The sequence below is a fragment of the Oryx dammah genome, unplaced genomic scaffold (assembly GCF_014754425.2).
Source record: "Oryx dammah isolate SB20612 unplaced genomic scaffold, SCBI_Odam_1.1 HiC_scaffold_3, whole genome shotgun sequence".
NCBI classification, from domain to species: domain Eukaryota; kingdom Metazoa; phylum Chordata; class Mammalia; order Artiodactyla; family Bovidae; genus Oryx; species Oryx dammah.
In genome coordinates, this window is record NW_024070187.1 from 30,932,607 (window position 1) to 30,949,410 (window position 16,804).

The following is a 16,804-nucleotide window of genomic DNA, read 5'->3' on the forward strand; positions in this document are numbered from 1 at the left end:
TATAAGAAGATGACTATATAGATAGATACCATGTCTATGAATAAAAGGCTCATTATTTAAAAAAACTATAACTTTCTCAAAAATAATCTATAAAATCCATATAAATAACAATGGCTTGGGGGTGCTGATATTCTCTGAAAGAAATGATCAGTTGAAAATTAATCTCTTATTATTGAAAAAAGAAGATAAATATGGAGGCACCCACTCTACCAATTCACAAAATTGCTGCAGATGGGGACTACAGCCATGAAATTAAAAGAGGCCTGCTCCTTGAAAGAAAAGCTATGACTAACCTAGACAGCATATTAAAAAGTAAAGACATTACTTTGCTGACAAAGGTCCATATAGTCAAAGCTATGGTTTTTCCAGTAGTTATGTATGGATGTGAGAGTTGGACATAAAGAAGGCTGAGCATCGAAGAATCAATTCTTTTGAACTGTGGTGCTGGAGAAGACTCTTGAGAGTCCCTTGGACTGCAAGGAGATCCAACCGGTCCATCCTAAAGGAAATCAGTCCCGAGTGTTCACTGGAAGGACTGATGCTGAAGCTGAAACTCCAATACTTTGGCTACCTGATTCAAAGATCTGATTCATTAGAAAAGACCCTGATACTGGGAAATATTGAAGGCAGGAGAAGGGGACAGCAGAAGATGAGATAATTGAGAGAAAAGATGGGATAGATGAGATAGTGATGGCATCACTGACTCAATGGACATGCATTTGAGCAGGCTCTGGGAGATGGTGAGGACAGGGAGGACAGGTGTGCTGCAGTCCATGGGGTCTCAAAGAGTCAGACATGACTGAGTGACAGAACAACAACAACAACAAAATAAATTATAAAGCTGCAACACAGAGTTCCCTGGAAACCACCACCTCCTTCTTATGAGACATGACAGTGCTCATGTCAACTGCATTGTTTTTTTTTTAACTCTTTTTATCTCATCCACATAATGAGAATGCAAATTAATTAAGGGGCAGACATTCACTCTTTTAATTCTTTGTACTCCTTGCACTGGAAATCCCCAATGGCTCAGCAATAAAGAATCTGTCTTTTGATCCTTCGGTCCAGAAGATCCTCTAGAGTAGGAAATCGTAACCTGCTCCAGTATTCTTGCCTGAAAAACCCAATGGACAGAGGAGCCTGGCGGGCTACAATCCAAAGGGTTGCAAAGAGTCGAACAAGAGAACACATGTACACCTGTGGTGGATTCATGTCAATGTATGGCAAAACCAATACAGAATTGTAAAGTAAAATAAAAAATTAAAAAAAAAAAGACTGAGCAACTGAAAGCGCACTGCTCACATTAGTACATAGGCTTTGTAAAGTGTACAGCACATGGTCAGATTATAGGCATGCAGTGGCTACTTGAATGCAATTAAGAATTTTTTCACTAGAATATTCCCATTGTAATAAAGAGCCTGACCTCACCTGTGATGTTTGGCAGCTGACTTCTTTTTAAGCTGCCTTTCTTATTAGGCCCTACATATGGACAGGCTGATCAAGAAAGCCCATCATGGATCTCATTCTTTGAAACCCCTGGAAAATTTAAGCCTATAAAATCTCCAGCCCAAGTAAATGGGAACTATTCTTAGCTTGTCCCTTAACTACTACAACTGTCCCGCCCATTCACAGCACTCTGCTCCACCCAGCCTGGGCCTGCATGGGCCCACTCTGCTTTCTTCAGGAGGTCCTGTGCAAGTAGTAAATTATCTTGTTTTGTGAAGTGTCATCAGCCTGGACATCTAAATGGGATAATTGAAACACTCAGGTGAGGCAAAGTAATATGATTGGAAAAACATGACTCTGTTTCCAAGGCTAATTCAAAATGTGAGAAAAAAAATAAGGAAACAGAACTTTTGTTATCATACATATCATTCAAACTTAGCCTTTAGATATAGAATATAGATATATTCCTTAAAAAATGCTACTGGCTTGAAAGTTTACAGGAAAAAATGTACAAATATTCTCCCAAACAAAACTTCATAATTATCATATAAAATCATTGTTTTGATTATAAATTTTCTAACAGAAACATTTTACATATTGAATTGCTCCATAAGAAATACCTACATATTATAGTGTCTCTTCTTCCCTCCTACGGATACTTTCACTAAATAAGTGTCTCCTAAGCAACCTCCCAAACTATTATTCTGCCTTTGTGTGACAGCTTCCGAAGAATGAATATATTCAGGTTCCTGCATTCAAGCCAAGCCATGAATTAATAAATTGGCAGGATCGGAACCATGTTCAACAACCTCCCTTGGATTCATACCTGCCAACTCTCCGTAGAAATAGAGCTGGGGGATTTTGGCAACACCTTGAGTTTAGATTTGACTTACTCATTTTTCACTTAAAAAATCCTCCTCTGCCAATGTATTCAATGAATTTAATTCTTAAGCACTTCAGTTGATAAGGGCCTAAATTCTCATTAAAGTGATTCTTCTGCAAAGAGGATACAGCACCAAGTGGAAAATACAGGCTTTTCTCTACAAGAAACATATTTTCCCCTCCACTTCCTGGTTTTTGTACATCTAGTTCCCTTTTAATGATAATTTTTAGATTTTCTCTGGCATCTCTAAACACTTCATATTTCGTTGACTAGCTATTTCTCTTACTATTTCAGGAAAAAAGGCAAATGCTTGCAGTAAGAAAAAGGATGCATAAAATGAAGAATATAAACTTCCAAATGACTGTCTCCTTTGTGTAAAGGGTACAGGGGAAATTTGTTTGTTTTATTAATCATTTCATTTTAAATCCGAGAAGCTGTGTGAGACAAATGGAAAATGCCAGCAAGGATGACATGACAAAGAGGCTGATAAACTGCTGGATGCTTATAACTGTGAGAGGAGCTAAGCAACATAAACTGCCTCCTGGGAACGGAGCGGGTAGCTGAGCTAAAGCAGGTCACAGGCAGGCTAAATACCACACTGACAGTGAAGAAGAATGCCACCAAGTACCCCCAAATAGCTCACAAATGCACCAAAATATTGACTATTTATGACATATTATTATTGCAAGGCAAATTAAAGATCACATCCAATGTTTTACCATGTATCGTCTAACTGAAAAACACCTAGATCTGTTTATTTTTTTCGGGGGACGATGGTTAGAGAAAAAAAATGACTTTCTGTACTTTGTGACACATACTGAATAATTTGAGCATCTCTGACACTAACGATACAATGAAGGTGAAATAAAATATTTCAATGATTAATTTTTTAATCTGCAGAAAATTTCCTTATGAATAAATAAATCACATAGACGTGATTTTCTGACCTTGAAAATTTTAAATATTTATTTCAATTTTATTTATTTTTGGCTGTGCTGGGTCTTCATTGCTGTGTGGGTTTTCTTCTATAGTTACGGAGAGCAGGGATTACTCTCTACTTGTGGTGTGCTCAGTAGTTGCGGCTCGAGGACTCTAAAGCACAGGTAAAGTAGTTGTGGCACATAGGCTTAACTGCCGCATGGCATGTGGCATCTTCCTGAACTACGGTGCGAACCTGTGTCCCCTACACTGCAAGGCAGATTATTAACCAGTGACCCACTGGGGAAGCCCTTCATTTTTTTTTTAATATTTAATTTATCCATTACACTATTTTGTGCTCTGAATAGGCAGCAATATTAGTGAAGAAAAAATCCTAAAATATATCTTATCAATGACTTATTGTTTCTCTTTGCATAAAAATTAGGAAGACTGAAATGCCAGTCAGACACACGGTTGCCAAGGGGGAAGAGATGTGGGAGAGGGATGGATTGGGAATCTGGGATTAGCAGATGTAAACTATTATACATAGGATGGATAGACAACTGTATGGCATAGGAAACTATATTCAGTATCCTGTGATAAACCATAATGGAAAAGATTATTAAAGAAAGAAATGTGTATATGTGTATAACTGTGTCATTTTGCTGTACAGCAGAGATTGGCACAACATTGTAAAATCGACTATACTTCAATAAAAAAATAAAATTAACAACAACGACAACAAACTAACGGATGAATTTTGAAAAAAGAAATGCTAGTTAGAAGTTACCTTCTTGATGGTCTCCAGCATGGAGCGCCCTCCCTGCCAGGGCTTGGAGTTCTTTCTGATACATGACAGACTAGCCATGCTGTGCCACTTCCGGTCCTCCAGCTTCTTATGAAAAGCGTTAGCAAGCAGAAGCACCGTGTCATATATGTAAAGGTTTGAAATCTGAAAAGACATTAGACAGTAATCATTAGAATCATTGATGCCAACCATCAAGAATAAGGAGAAAAGTATCAGCTCAGTTGCTTCTGTAAATGTCATAGATAGCTGGTTTACTGGGTTATTTGTTAAGCAGAAGGTTTCTTTTCTTTCATTTCCTGGGCAATTTTGCTATTGAGAATGAAGTCTTGTCTGATTGTATGCCTCAACTGCTTTTTCAGCTTATTTAGGTGTAAGAGAGATGATAAAAAAGAGGAGTTTCGACAGAGGCAAGGCTGTTAGTGTCAGACCTTAGAAAATCACTGGTCCTTATTTCTTTCTGAGGAACTAAGGATCTAAGGGTTTAAGATTGGAAGGGAAAATGAATAATACATTTTCTGAAGATGTCAAATTTTTGCATTCTGGTTTTTCAGATGGAGAAATATCAACTTGATTTTACATGGAAGATGAGTGCCATAGGTGCCAGATGTCACCATTTGCCTGTATGTTTGTGTCTATGGAGATTCAGTAATGAAAAAGTGAGAGGAAACAGCACCATTCACAAACATTACAATGATCAAGGGTCTATACAAAATTATATACAGGTGCATTGCAATTAACAAGACAAATACCATAAACTGCTGTTTGTGAATGTGTGTTTACATTAATGATTTCTTCTTCTAAGGTAATCATATTAACTTCCCTCTAGATAGATTTTAAAATAAATTACACAAATATTTGATACACTGTATTGCACTCTTACAGTTTGCCAGAATCACTCTCCTCACTGTTAATTACCAATGTTGTCTATTTTTTAAATAATTTAGAAATAACATTTTAAAATATAGATACCATGAGATATCCAAGATCAACAACAGTGGCTTAATGTTATATCATTTCCTTTCTGAAGAAAAAAATCAATATAAAATAAAAAATGAGAACTCAACATAGCTATAAAAAATAAATCCATTTTAAGCATGTAAATCTTCTCAGATATTTAGGAGTCTTGTTATCACATTTTTTCTTCAAAATAAAGGGGACAGTACTTTGATTACCCTTTGCTTATAATTAATCATGAAGGAATCTTATGAAATTTTCTGCCCACATCACAGCATGCTACTAAATGTCAACTATTAGGAGATAAGAATTTGAACAACTGTTAATAAGCACTTCCTAACGGTGCCTTTGAATTTTCTAACTAGGTTAATCTTTAACCACTTGTTTTTGTAGATTTTCCTTTAAAGAGACTTTCAACATTCTTATGTACCACATGAAATATCAGTTTGTTCTTTATAAGGAAATATTTGGATAGGCCATTCTCATCTTTGCCCCCACCCCACCAGATAATTCCTAGAGAAATGCCTGTAACTGGCAATGAATGAAGAGTAATGCTTGAAGTTAAAAGTAGCTGATAAAATGAACTTCATCTGAATCAGACTGAATACTCAAAAGGTAAATCTAGAAGAAATGTGAAGGATGAATGAGTTGTATCCAAAAGTCTGGGGCAAATCTTCAGATATTTCTCAATAATCTACAATAATTTGACCTTTTCTAAACTCCCATGACTCCACTGCCTCAAACTCTCTTGCTCTAAGCAATCTAGCTTTATCTTGTTTCACCCTCTGACTGACTGCTTCAAGTGTGTAGATGAGAGAGTTGTGGGAACATCCTCTGATGTCTCTTTATCTGTCTCTAACTAGTTAACGTCCTCTCGTACTCAATTCATGGGTCACAGGCTGGGTGAATCCTACCCTACTTCTCAGGATTCTCCCCACTGCCAGGCTAGGTGGGCAGTTCATGTTTTATCTATTGGAACACTCAGTGCATATCTCTATTGAAGCATATCAGAATGCTAAAATTTCTTTTAAATTGCTTTTCACACAGAATATAAGTTCCTTCTGGACAGGGGCTCATATTGCAATATTTTTGCCTTTTGCACTTTTTGTTTCCCTTATTTTTTATTTCCTCTTAACTTAGCCCAGAGTCTAGCACACATTCAGTTTTTCATAAATAGTTGTCAAAGAAAGAAAGTCAAAGAAAAGAAAGTCTAGTTCAACATCAGTTAGGTTTAACAGAAGTCAAGATGTGAGTGATCTGACAACTGGTGACACTTCTTATGGCATAGTCTCCTTTGCATATCTAGAGGCATGCACTTTAGCACCCATGCTGGACTAAAAGGTCAGTGATTTGTAGTCGATATGTGACAAGTATTTTTGACAAATGACTGCCTCTCTTTGTTTGCTCACATCCTGAACTGCAGAATCAAAAGGGGGTGATGACATTCTCTGAGCTTTCCATTATCCCTTCTTTTACTTCTTTCTTAGCAAATTTCTGTTCTCTTTTGAGGTCTGTGCTCTTTACCATGGTGCACATTACAGCCCCTCTGCCATTAGCTACTGACCTCTTGGTCACTTTTTATTCAGATGACCTTTGCTTCTACTCTGGCCATGACAAGCACAAGTGACTATTTATTAGACACAAATGAACAACTCCTCTAACATCTTAAATGTCAGCATCCCACCATTTGACCAATCATTTCTCTCTATCTGCTCTAACAACATTTGTTTTCTGACTTTACTGAACCATCAACACCAACCTCCTCTACATGCCAACTTTCCAATATCTCACACCTTCTTTGACTTGCTCTGAAACATTCTCCTTCCTTTAGTAGTTAATTACCTGGTATAATTTCTAGGCAGCTCCTCATCTCAGCATTCTTCCTCTGTCTTTCTCTTATTTTTCAGTGTTTCTGTTGAAAGTTTAATACTCAGAACTAACTTTATTTGCAGATGTGAACTGACTAGGAGAGATTTGGATAAAATGTTATCTCTCTTGATCTTAACAAAATGCTTCTGACACAGAGACTGAGATAACATTAGAGAATGGTTTGGAGCAAATATTACTTCTGCTATGTTCAAAACAAGTTTGCCTTCATTTTAACAGCCTTAAACTGTCAAACCATGTCTCATCCATCTAGACATCATGCAACTGACTTTGAATCTACACTTTATATCTATCATATTTAAAATTTTAGGCATATCATTCAGTGACTTAACAATTTGAATATTGATGATGTAAGAAAATACAAGCTTTCTCTTCTAGTTTTATGTCATTTACAAATCTGATAGACATATTTTATTCATTTTAATTTGTGTAGTTTAAAAATTTTGAAAATATTAGGTCTGAGTGAAGTCAAAGTTGCTCAGTCATCTCTGACTGTTTGGGACTCCCAAGGACGATACAGTCAGTAGAATTCTCCAGGACAGAATACTGGACTGGGTAACATTTCCCTTCTCCAGGGGATCTTCCAAACCCAGGGATGAAAGCCAGGTCTCCTGCATTGCAGGCAGATTCCTTACCAGCTGAGCCACAAGGGAAGCCCTAGGTCCAAAGACAAGATAACCATGGAGAATTCCTTGCACTTCAAGAGTAGAATATCTATCAGTATAGTTTTACTATTCCACTAGTTCCATACTTCCCAAACTGAGGGTAAGAGAAACTCTGGTGATAAGTTGTAAATATTAAAGGTACTCAAAGCTACATAATACATGTGGGCCATGTTCTAGGCTTATCAATTTTGCCTGAAGATTTGGAGATAAAACAAAGTAGTTTAGCTGATTACTATTTGAGATGTTGTTTTTCAATCACTCAGTTGTATCTGACTCTGCAACCCCATGGACTGCAACATGTCAGGCTTCCCTGTCCTTCACCATCTCCTGGAGCTTGCTCAAACTCATGTCCATTGAGTCAGTGATGCCATCCAACTATCTCATCCTCTGTCATCCTCTTCTTCTCCTTCCTTTAATCTTTTCCAGTATCAGGGTCTTTTCTAATGAGTCAGATCTTTGCATCAGATGGCCAAATATTGGAGCTTCAGCTTTAGCATCAGTCCTTCCAATTTAGGATTGATTTCCTTTCAGATCGACTGGTTTGATCTCCTTGCAGTCCAAGAGACTCTCTAGAGTCTTCTCCAGCACTCACAGTTCAAAAGCATCAATTCTTCAGCACTCAGCTTTTCTTATAGTCCAACTCTCACATCCATACATGACTACTGGAAAAACCATAGCTTTGACTATAGAGACTTTTGCTGGCAAAGTAATGTCTCTGTTTTTTAATATGCTGTCTAGCTTTGTCATAGCTTTTCTTCCAAGGAGCAAGCATCTTTTAATTTCATGGCTGCAGTTACAATCTGCTGTAATTTTGGAGCCCAAGAAAATAAATTCTCACACTGTTTCCATAGTTTCCCCATCTATTTTCCATGAAGTGATGGAAGCGGATGTTATGATCTTAGTTTTCTGAATGCTGAGTTTTAAGCCAGCCTTTTCACTCTCATCCTTCACCTTCATCAAGAAGTTCTTTAGTTCCTTTCTGCCATAAGGGTGGTGTCATTTGCATATCTGACATTACTGATATTTCTCCCAGCAATCTTGATTCAAAATATATTACTTTTAATTTTAAAGAAACTCATATATGGTATAACTTTCAAAGACAATAATAAGACTATGTTATGAACTTTTTAAAAAATCTGAAGCCAAAATGTTTACTATCTTTTGTTCTTAGTAGTCTTTGGTGAAAATGTTTGAATGGCATCAATTTATGTAGACTTTTTAATGTTTTCCTAAAGGAAAAATTTTCAATGCTACATTAAAATCAACAAAGAATAAAAAGATTTACCACATTATCTAAATCTAAAAAAAAAAATATTAAGTAGGCTTTGGTGATGCCTGTTCTTAAGGAAGTCCTATTATCTTGTTTAAAGCTCTTCAAGCCATGTATTTAATAATAGATTCTTCTGGGAGATGGTGAAGGACTGGGAAGCCTGATATGTTGCACTGCATGGGGTCACAAAGAATCGGACAGGACTGAGCAACTGAACAACAGCAATGTATCTGAATATTAATTTTACTGTGTTAAACACTTGTTGTCAGAATCTTTCCACCTCTCTTTTGAAAACTCGGCAATATACCAATGCCTTGCACTTGGGTTCTCTTCCTAAGTATTTCTCTTATATTTCTAAATTACAACATTTGATCAGATCTACAGCTTTATTAACTGCTCTGAGAAATTATTTTTCAGGCCTCATTTTAGAACAGTAAGGCATACTCTAACCACCTCCCAACACCTGCTCCTTCTAATCTAATGATTTACGTTTCTTTAAGTGACTTTTACCCTAAACTTTCCAATTTTAAGGTGGAGAAACAGAAGCAAAAGGATTTGAATGTTTCTATTTTCTCTCCATTGGTAGCCAAACTAACATTAGTTTTGTGTGTGTGCTCAGTTGTGTCTGACTCTTTGCGACCCCATGAACTGTAGCCCACCAGGCTCCTCTGTCCATGGGCTTTCCCAAGCAAGTATTCTGGAATAAGTTGCCACTTCCTACTTCAAGGGATTTTCCTGACCCATGGATCGAACTCACATCTCTTGTATCTCTGCATTGATGCCACCTGGCAAGACAACATTAGTTTCATCAAGCAGTAAATGGCTTACTTCCTTTTGTTTCATATATTGCTAAAAACTGTTTCTAGCTGAAAGGTATCTTTGACATTTATTTTGCAACTTTAGCTAATTCTGAATTTTAGTCTTTCTGGCACTAATTTAAAGATTGAGGAAACTTGGCTTTTGTTCTTTCTAAATATTACTTAGGCTTCCCCAGTAGAAGGGTAGTTGCTGAAGCTGAAGCTCCAATACTTTGGCCATCTGATGCATAAAACCGATTCATTGCCAAAGACCCTGATGCTGGGAAAGATTGGAGGCAGGAGGAGAGGATGAAAGAGGATGAGATGGTTGGATGGAATCACTGACTCAATGGACATGAGTTTGATCAAATACTGGGAAATGGTGAAGGACAGGGAAGGCTGCGTGCTCCAGTCCATGGGGTCACAAAGAGTTAGATGACTGAGCAACTGAACAACAGCAAAATATTACTCTCCTTTCTGTGTACACTCCTGTCTGTGTACTCTCCTTTCTGTGTACACTAAAACATGTAACAGGCCAGAGATCTCTAGAGGCTCACCCTCTTCTCTAGATGAGCCCTCTTCTCCTCTGTTGTACAGATTATTGTGACTGCTGGGTTTCTGTTTTCAGAGGTCATAAGAATCATATTTTCATACCTTTTTTTCTGTTTTTCTTTAAGTTGGATCCTGCTGATAAGATATATGTCTATCCGTGATCCTTTTTATCTGCACTGCAGACTCCAAGTTGAGAGAGATTTGTTTCTCCCAGGGAACCCCTTACTCTCAATTTTTAAAGTTCTTTTCTTGTTATTTTCTTTAACTTCAGTGAGATAAAACATACACCAAGGCCAGATTTTTATCAAATGCTCCGCTTTTAGTGGAACATTTTAAATTCAAAAGCCCAGTATTTAGGCACTTCACTATATAAATCTTCACATATAAAAGTTTCTGTCAGTTTTCCTTTTACATATTAAACATTTAGTCAAATTCTATTACATATAATAGGGATGTTAATACAAACTAAATACACAAAGAAAAGTAATCTTCCAGCTTTCTTCGATCTGTAGCTTTGAGGGGTGTGTGAAGAAGGTATGGGGCAGGAGGAGTGTTACTTCCAGTACATCCTTAATTCATTAGATATGTCTGGGAATACAAAGATAAATAAAATATTTGTTCCCTGGTTTCAAGGAACTCAACTGAATCAGAAGGATTGTGTTGTTAGGCGAATATGCTTTGAACTACTGTGCAGCACCTTTCTGCTTTCCCAATCTGTGCATTTCGTACTACCTCTTTCAACAGAAACAGCCTTTAATATCTCATGATTTTATAAATCTCAAAGGTCTTTCACATTTCTATTTAAAACTCTATCATTTCCACATCAATTATACTCAGAACCAATTAATATCAAAAGATGGGTCATTAGTAGAAAACTTAAACTTTGTTTAGGATTGAGTGGCTCACTTGACTTCTGTTTTCTTACCAATTACTTTCAAATCCAAATTTTTACAAAGGTGCAAAGCACCATAGTAGGTATGATGGGAAAAAGAAAGAAAGACAAATACTTAATGTGATTTTATGATGTCTAGAGGGAACTTATTCTAAAGGAGCTTAAAAATCTACTAGCAAAGTTTTGTGGGCAATGATTCCAGAACCAGCTGTTGGGTAAATACACATTGCTCATTACAATGGTGGAGAAGGAAATGGCAAACCACTCCAGTATTCTTGCCTAGAATATCCCATGGACAGAGTAGCCTGGTGGGCTGTCATCTATGGGGTCACACAGAGTCAGACATGACTGAAGCGACTTAGCAGCAGCAGCAGCAGCATTACAATGGTAATAAGTATGAAGAAATGGTTAGATAAATGGCCATTTATCGAAAATATTCAAAGCTGACTAAAAATAGGGAAACTGTTATCTTTCAAATAAGGAAGTAGTTTGGCCAAGTCACCTTATTTATCTAGTATTATTATGAATGAACTAGTTCTAGAATTATTTTTCCAGCCTCTTCAAACTGAACATCTCTAAGTACTAAAATACTATTTCTATTAAAAATTTGAAGGAATAGGTTTCTAAAATAGATCTTATGTTTTCTCCTACTTATGAAATTGACCATGACTTTAATCTTTCTTGGTATCTCAGGGTTACTGTTTAAATATTAACTAATAAACTAGCTAAGAAGACGTGGGAAGAATACACAGAAGAATTGTACAAAAAAGATCTTCACGACCCAGATAATCACAATGGTGTGATCACTCATCTAGAGCCAGACATCCTTGAATGTGAAGTCAAGTGGGCCTTAGAAAGCATCACTACGAACAAAGGTAGTGGAGGTGATGAAATTCCAGTTGAGCTATTTCAAATCCTGAAAGATGATCCTGTGAAAGTGCTGCACTCAATATGCCAGCAAATTTGGAAAACTCAGCAGTGGCCACAGGACTGCAAAAGCTCAGTTTTCATTCCAATTCCAAAGAAAGGCAATGCCAAAGAATGCTCAAACTACCGCACAATTGCACTCATCTCACATGCTAGAAAAGTAATGCTCAAAATTCTCCAAGCCAGGCTTCAGCAATACGTGAACCGTGAACTCCCTGATGTTCAAGCTGGTTTTAGAAAAGGCAGAGGAACCAGAGATCAAATAGCCAACATCCGCTGGATCATCAAAAAAGCAAGAGAGTTCCAGAAAATCATCTATTTCTGCTTTATTGACTATGCCAAAGCCTTTGACTGTGTGGATCACAAGAAACTATGGAAAATCCTGAAAGAGATGGGAATACCAGACCACCTGACCTGCCTCTTGAGAAATCTGTATGCAGGTCAGGAAGCAACAGTTAGAGCTGGACATGGAACAACAGACTGGTTCCAAATAGGAAAGGAGTATGTCAAGGCTGTATATTGTCACCCTGCTTATTTAACTTCTATGCAGAGTACATCATGAGAAACGCTGGACTGGAAGAAACACAAGCTGGAATCAAGGTTGCCAGGAGAAATCTCAATAACCTCAGATATGCAGATGACACCACCCTTATGGCAGAAAGTGAAGAGGAACTAAAAGGCCTCTTGATGAAAGTGAAAGAGGAGAGTGAAAAAGTTGGCTTAAAGCTCAACATTCAGAAAATGAAGATCATGGCATCTGGTCCCATCACTTCATGGGAAATAGATGGGGAAACAGTGGAAACAGTGTCAGACTTTATTTTGGGGGGCTCCAAAATCACTGCAGATGGTGACTGCAGCCATGAAATTAAAAGACGCTTACTCCTTGGAAGAAAAGTTATGACCAACCTAGATAGCATATTCAAAAGCAGAGACATTACTTTGCCGACTAAGGTCCATCTAGTCAAGGCTATGGTTTTTCCTGTGGTCATGTATGGATGTGAGAGTTGGACTGTGAAGAAGGCTGAGTGCCGAAGGGTTGATGCTTTTGAAGTGTGGTGTTGGAGAAGACTCTTGAGAGTCCCTTGGACTGCAAGCAGATCCAACCAGTCCATGCTGAAGGAGATCAGCCCTGGGATTTCTTTGGAAGGAATGATGCTAAAGCTGAAACTCCAGTACTTTGGCCACCTCATGCGAAGAGTTAACTCATTGGAAAAGACTCTGATGCTGGGAGGGATTGGGGGCAGGAGGAGAAAGGGACGACCGAGGATGAGATGGCTGGATGGCATCACGGACTCAATGGACGTGAGTCTGAGTGAACTCTGGGAGTTGGTGATGGACAGGGAGGCCTGGCGTGCTGCGATTCATGGGGTCGCAAAGAATCGACACGACTGTGCGACTGAACTTAACTGAACTGAATAAACTAGCTATATACTATAGTGATACATTTGGAACTGTATTATAATGTAGAGTTGTTTTACAGAGAAGGTGCTGCTCTGATAGGATATTTGAATTAGCATATCTCTTTGATTTCTCTTTTTATGTTTCTTGCTTCGTTACAGGTCTTCCTATGCCCTATTCTTGTTGATGTGCCTGCCTTTGTCAAACCTCCTTCAAACTGACATATTGAGATGGCCAGTGCAAAGAGAAATAACACAAAAAATTCTGATAGGAGTTTCCTTAAGAAAAAGAAATGGGATCCAGATGAGTATTAAAAGGGCATTCTTATGTGTAAACTACAGGGAATTGATGTTATTTTATTTTATTCATTTTGCTGCTGAGAGATTGTATTCATTTACTTTCAATTTTTTTGTTGTATTCTGAATAGCAAAGGTTTCAGCTATCTCCCATCTGAGTTGGATATAACTTTATATAACACTACTGCATTTTCAGATTTCTAAATATTTTTCTGATGAAGTCCTTCCAACCAGAAATTAATCTTTATAAAGGAATAAACTTCTATATCCTTGTTATGCCAGAAAAGGCAAACAAATTTATTAGCTTAATAATTTGGAGTTTAGCATTAAGGAGTATCAATCACAAATTCTACCATGAAAAATTCTATTGATCTACTCGATGAAAAGAGAATAACCTTTACTGATTATATTTTTATCAAATAGATATTTTGCTGCAATGAAATTTAGAACAATCAGAGAAAGATTCTTAGCACTCTTCCCAAGTAGATTTATGAAATTGGTGGACCAAAAATGGAAACATGTAGAATTCTGAATGCAATGCCACCAGAAAATGTCTCTCTACAACTGACCAAAAAAAATCCTTAAAGAAATATCTGGGTGCTTAGAATATACCTCCATATTCTGAGCAAATGGATCCTTTGGATCACACAATGTTGAAGATATTCGATGGTTGCCACGGAAACATCGCTGACTTATATTCTGGGGGACTGGAAATGTCTGTCGAATGATGGTTAACCTTCCAATTGACCTTCTTACAAGTTCCTGTACATCCACATCATTTATTTCCTATAAGACAAGAAATGGAAGAATTAGAAATGTTATAATACATAACAGAACACAAAACTATTAATGAGTTGTTATCAGGAAATGCTAAGAGATTCTGTTACTGTAAAACATTTGCTTAATGCTTAGCCCACATCCAAGTGAAAACAACACCACACGTTCATTAAAATAATCAACTCATTTGTAGTTGCTGTCTGTGCTTTAAATTATATGCATTTATGTATATAATTAACGAATGCCTAAATAATTTCAAATGAAGTGATGGACTTGAATACTTTTTCTTTATAATAAGTTTATAATATGTTGAATACGTCAGAAAACTGTGTTATCTAAACATTGGAAAAGGTCACAAAGAAAGCTGCTATTACACTTAATCATTCATTAATGGATTTCAAGGTACTTTGACGACCTAGAAAGATAGTTGTAACGTAAGAACTAATGTAAGTTGTAATGTAATGTAAGTTGTAATGTAATGAAAAGGGTTCTTAAATAAGACAGTAGCGAGGGAAAGAGGAGGCATCATTTTTTAAGACTTTTCCCAATTATTTCTTAGAACTATTGGTGTTAACTCATGGACTTGTTTTGATAAGAAATAGATAAAATGCTCATTAACTGCTGAACTGATATATTAGTATATAATTGTGTTCTTAACATAAAGATGAAAAAGTCTATTGATTAGTACAAAATCAACTCCAGTGATGTTTATCCAAATTGCTACTAGTTTGCATATAAGCCTTTGAGAATGCAAAGAAAACCATTTTCTTCTTCCTTTTCCCAGTCACCATCCAACTCTAGACTTAAACTTTAAGATTTGACTCAACTATGGATGTGAAAATTAAAAAAATAAAATAATATTTTTAACATACATCTCTTCTAATTGAACATTATTCTAATTGGAATTAGAATAGATGTGATCAAATAAATTTTAGTTTTAATGCAGCCTTATTTAGTAGTTTACTTAGCCTTTACAAAGGTAGTTTGTAATTCACGGTATCCATCTGAAATCTTTTAAACTGATGAAGTCTTTGTAATTAACATATTGTTGTTTTCAGTAGATTCTTACAGCAACAGAAATAAAATATTTGACATAGGATACATATTGGACTGCAGTGAGTATTTCTCAGGTTTGTTTCAAAGAATTATTACAGAATAATGAAAGAGAAAAAGATGATTTACAAGTGTAAATTTTCTTTGTCATAGAACATATTAGCTTTAAAATCCATCCTTTATTTATGATATTTATGAAATAAAGATTTTTCTGAAAATAAAATAATACCTGCTATCAGCCATGTCTAGTATAATATACTGGATTTCCAGTCAATTACTGTACCATAAAGATGATTTTTCTCAGTTTAAAATGCTGCTTTTTCCTTTAGTGTGTATCATTCACTGATACCAAAATTTCTGTCTGGCAAAAGCAGGTCAGTTTTTAATTCTCTGCCATCTACTCATGAAGTAAAATTAAACTGTGTCTACAGTGCCTATCAACTTCATTTTAGGTCTGAACTTTAAACAGGAAATGTTTAAAATCAATTTTTATTGTCATTCAATGTTATTACATGTTTAAAATTTTTAATATTATGCAGATAAGCATCTTGATTTTTAAAAAGCAGTGAAAAATTCTACCACTCTCTCATAATATTGACTAAATTGTGTTATATATGTGGTTTTTTCTTTAGCAATATAAGATTTATCAATATTTTGTCAAATACCACTATTTCTACGTGCTCCACCAGTGCTGAACTACAAATCAGCATACTAGAACAAAAACTTACATTTATTAAGATCCTACTATATTTTGGGGAAAATACTAAGTACTTAACACATTATTTCATTTTCTGCTAAAAACTACATTCTGATTCAGATGTTGTTAATTCTCATTTACAAATAAAGAAGTAGGAGATTCCAAGTTCTTCATCAACATACCCTTTACTCATAATGAGATTTTATAAATGTCATCCAGAGACACTATCTGAAGTAATCATGTAAGGAATCCATTTTCCTTACAGGAATTATTTAGATTAATATTCATGAGTGATAGGAATTAAAACAATAAAGATATATTATTCTAGAATTTAATAGCTTAATGATTCTATAAGGAATGGTAAAGTCATCTATCAGGAGCCAAAGTCTTTGAGAGGACTAGTTTTAAATCCACACAAAAGGATGGTTACCTTTTACAAGTTCTAAAAGCTGAAGTCCTCAGATGTCTAAATGACTATATCTGAGAAAATGTCAATTTGAATTGAATATATTTTGCCTATTATTATTTGAAGAAGGGAAAAGAAAGTAATTTTCTGGTAGGAAAGAATCTGCCATTCTGAATGA

At 36.2% G+C, this 16,804-nt stretch overlaps 1 protein-coding gene across 1 annotated transcript in view; it reads right to left on the reverse strand.

Moving 5' to 3' along the window:
* Positions 1-16,804, reverse strand: part of GRID2 (glutamate ionotropic receptor delta type subunit 2) — a 1,625,731-nt gene that overhangs the window by 598,095 nt on the left and 1,010,832 nt on the right. The window contains exons 6-7 of the mRNA XM_040237847.1: positions 14,306-14,479; positions 4,038-4,199 (exon numbers count right to left, since the gene is read on the reverse strand). Coding sequence (XP_040093781.1) covers positions 4,038-4,199; positions 14,306-14,479 — 336 coding nt within the window. The remainder of the gene's footprint in view (positions 1-4,037; positions 4,200-14,305; positions 14,480-16,804) is intronic.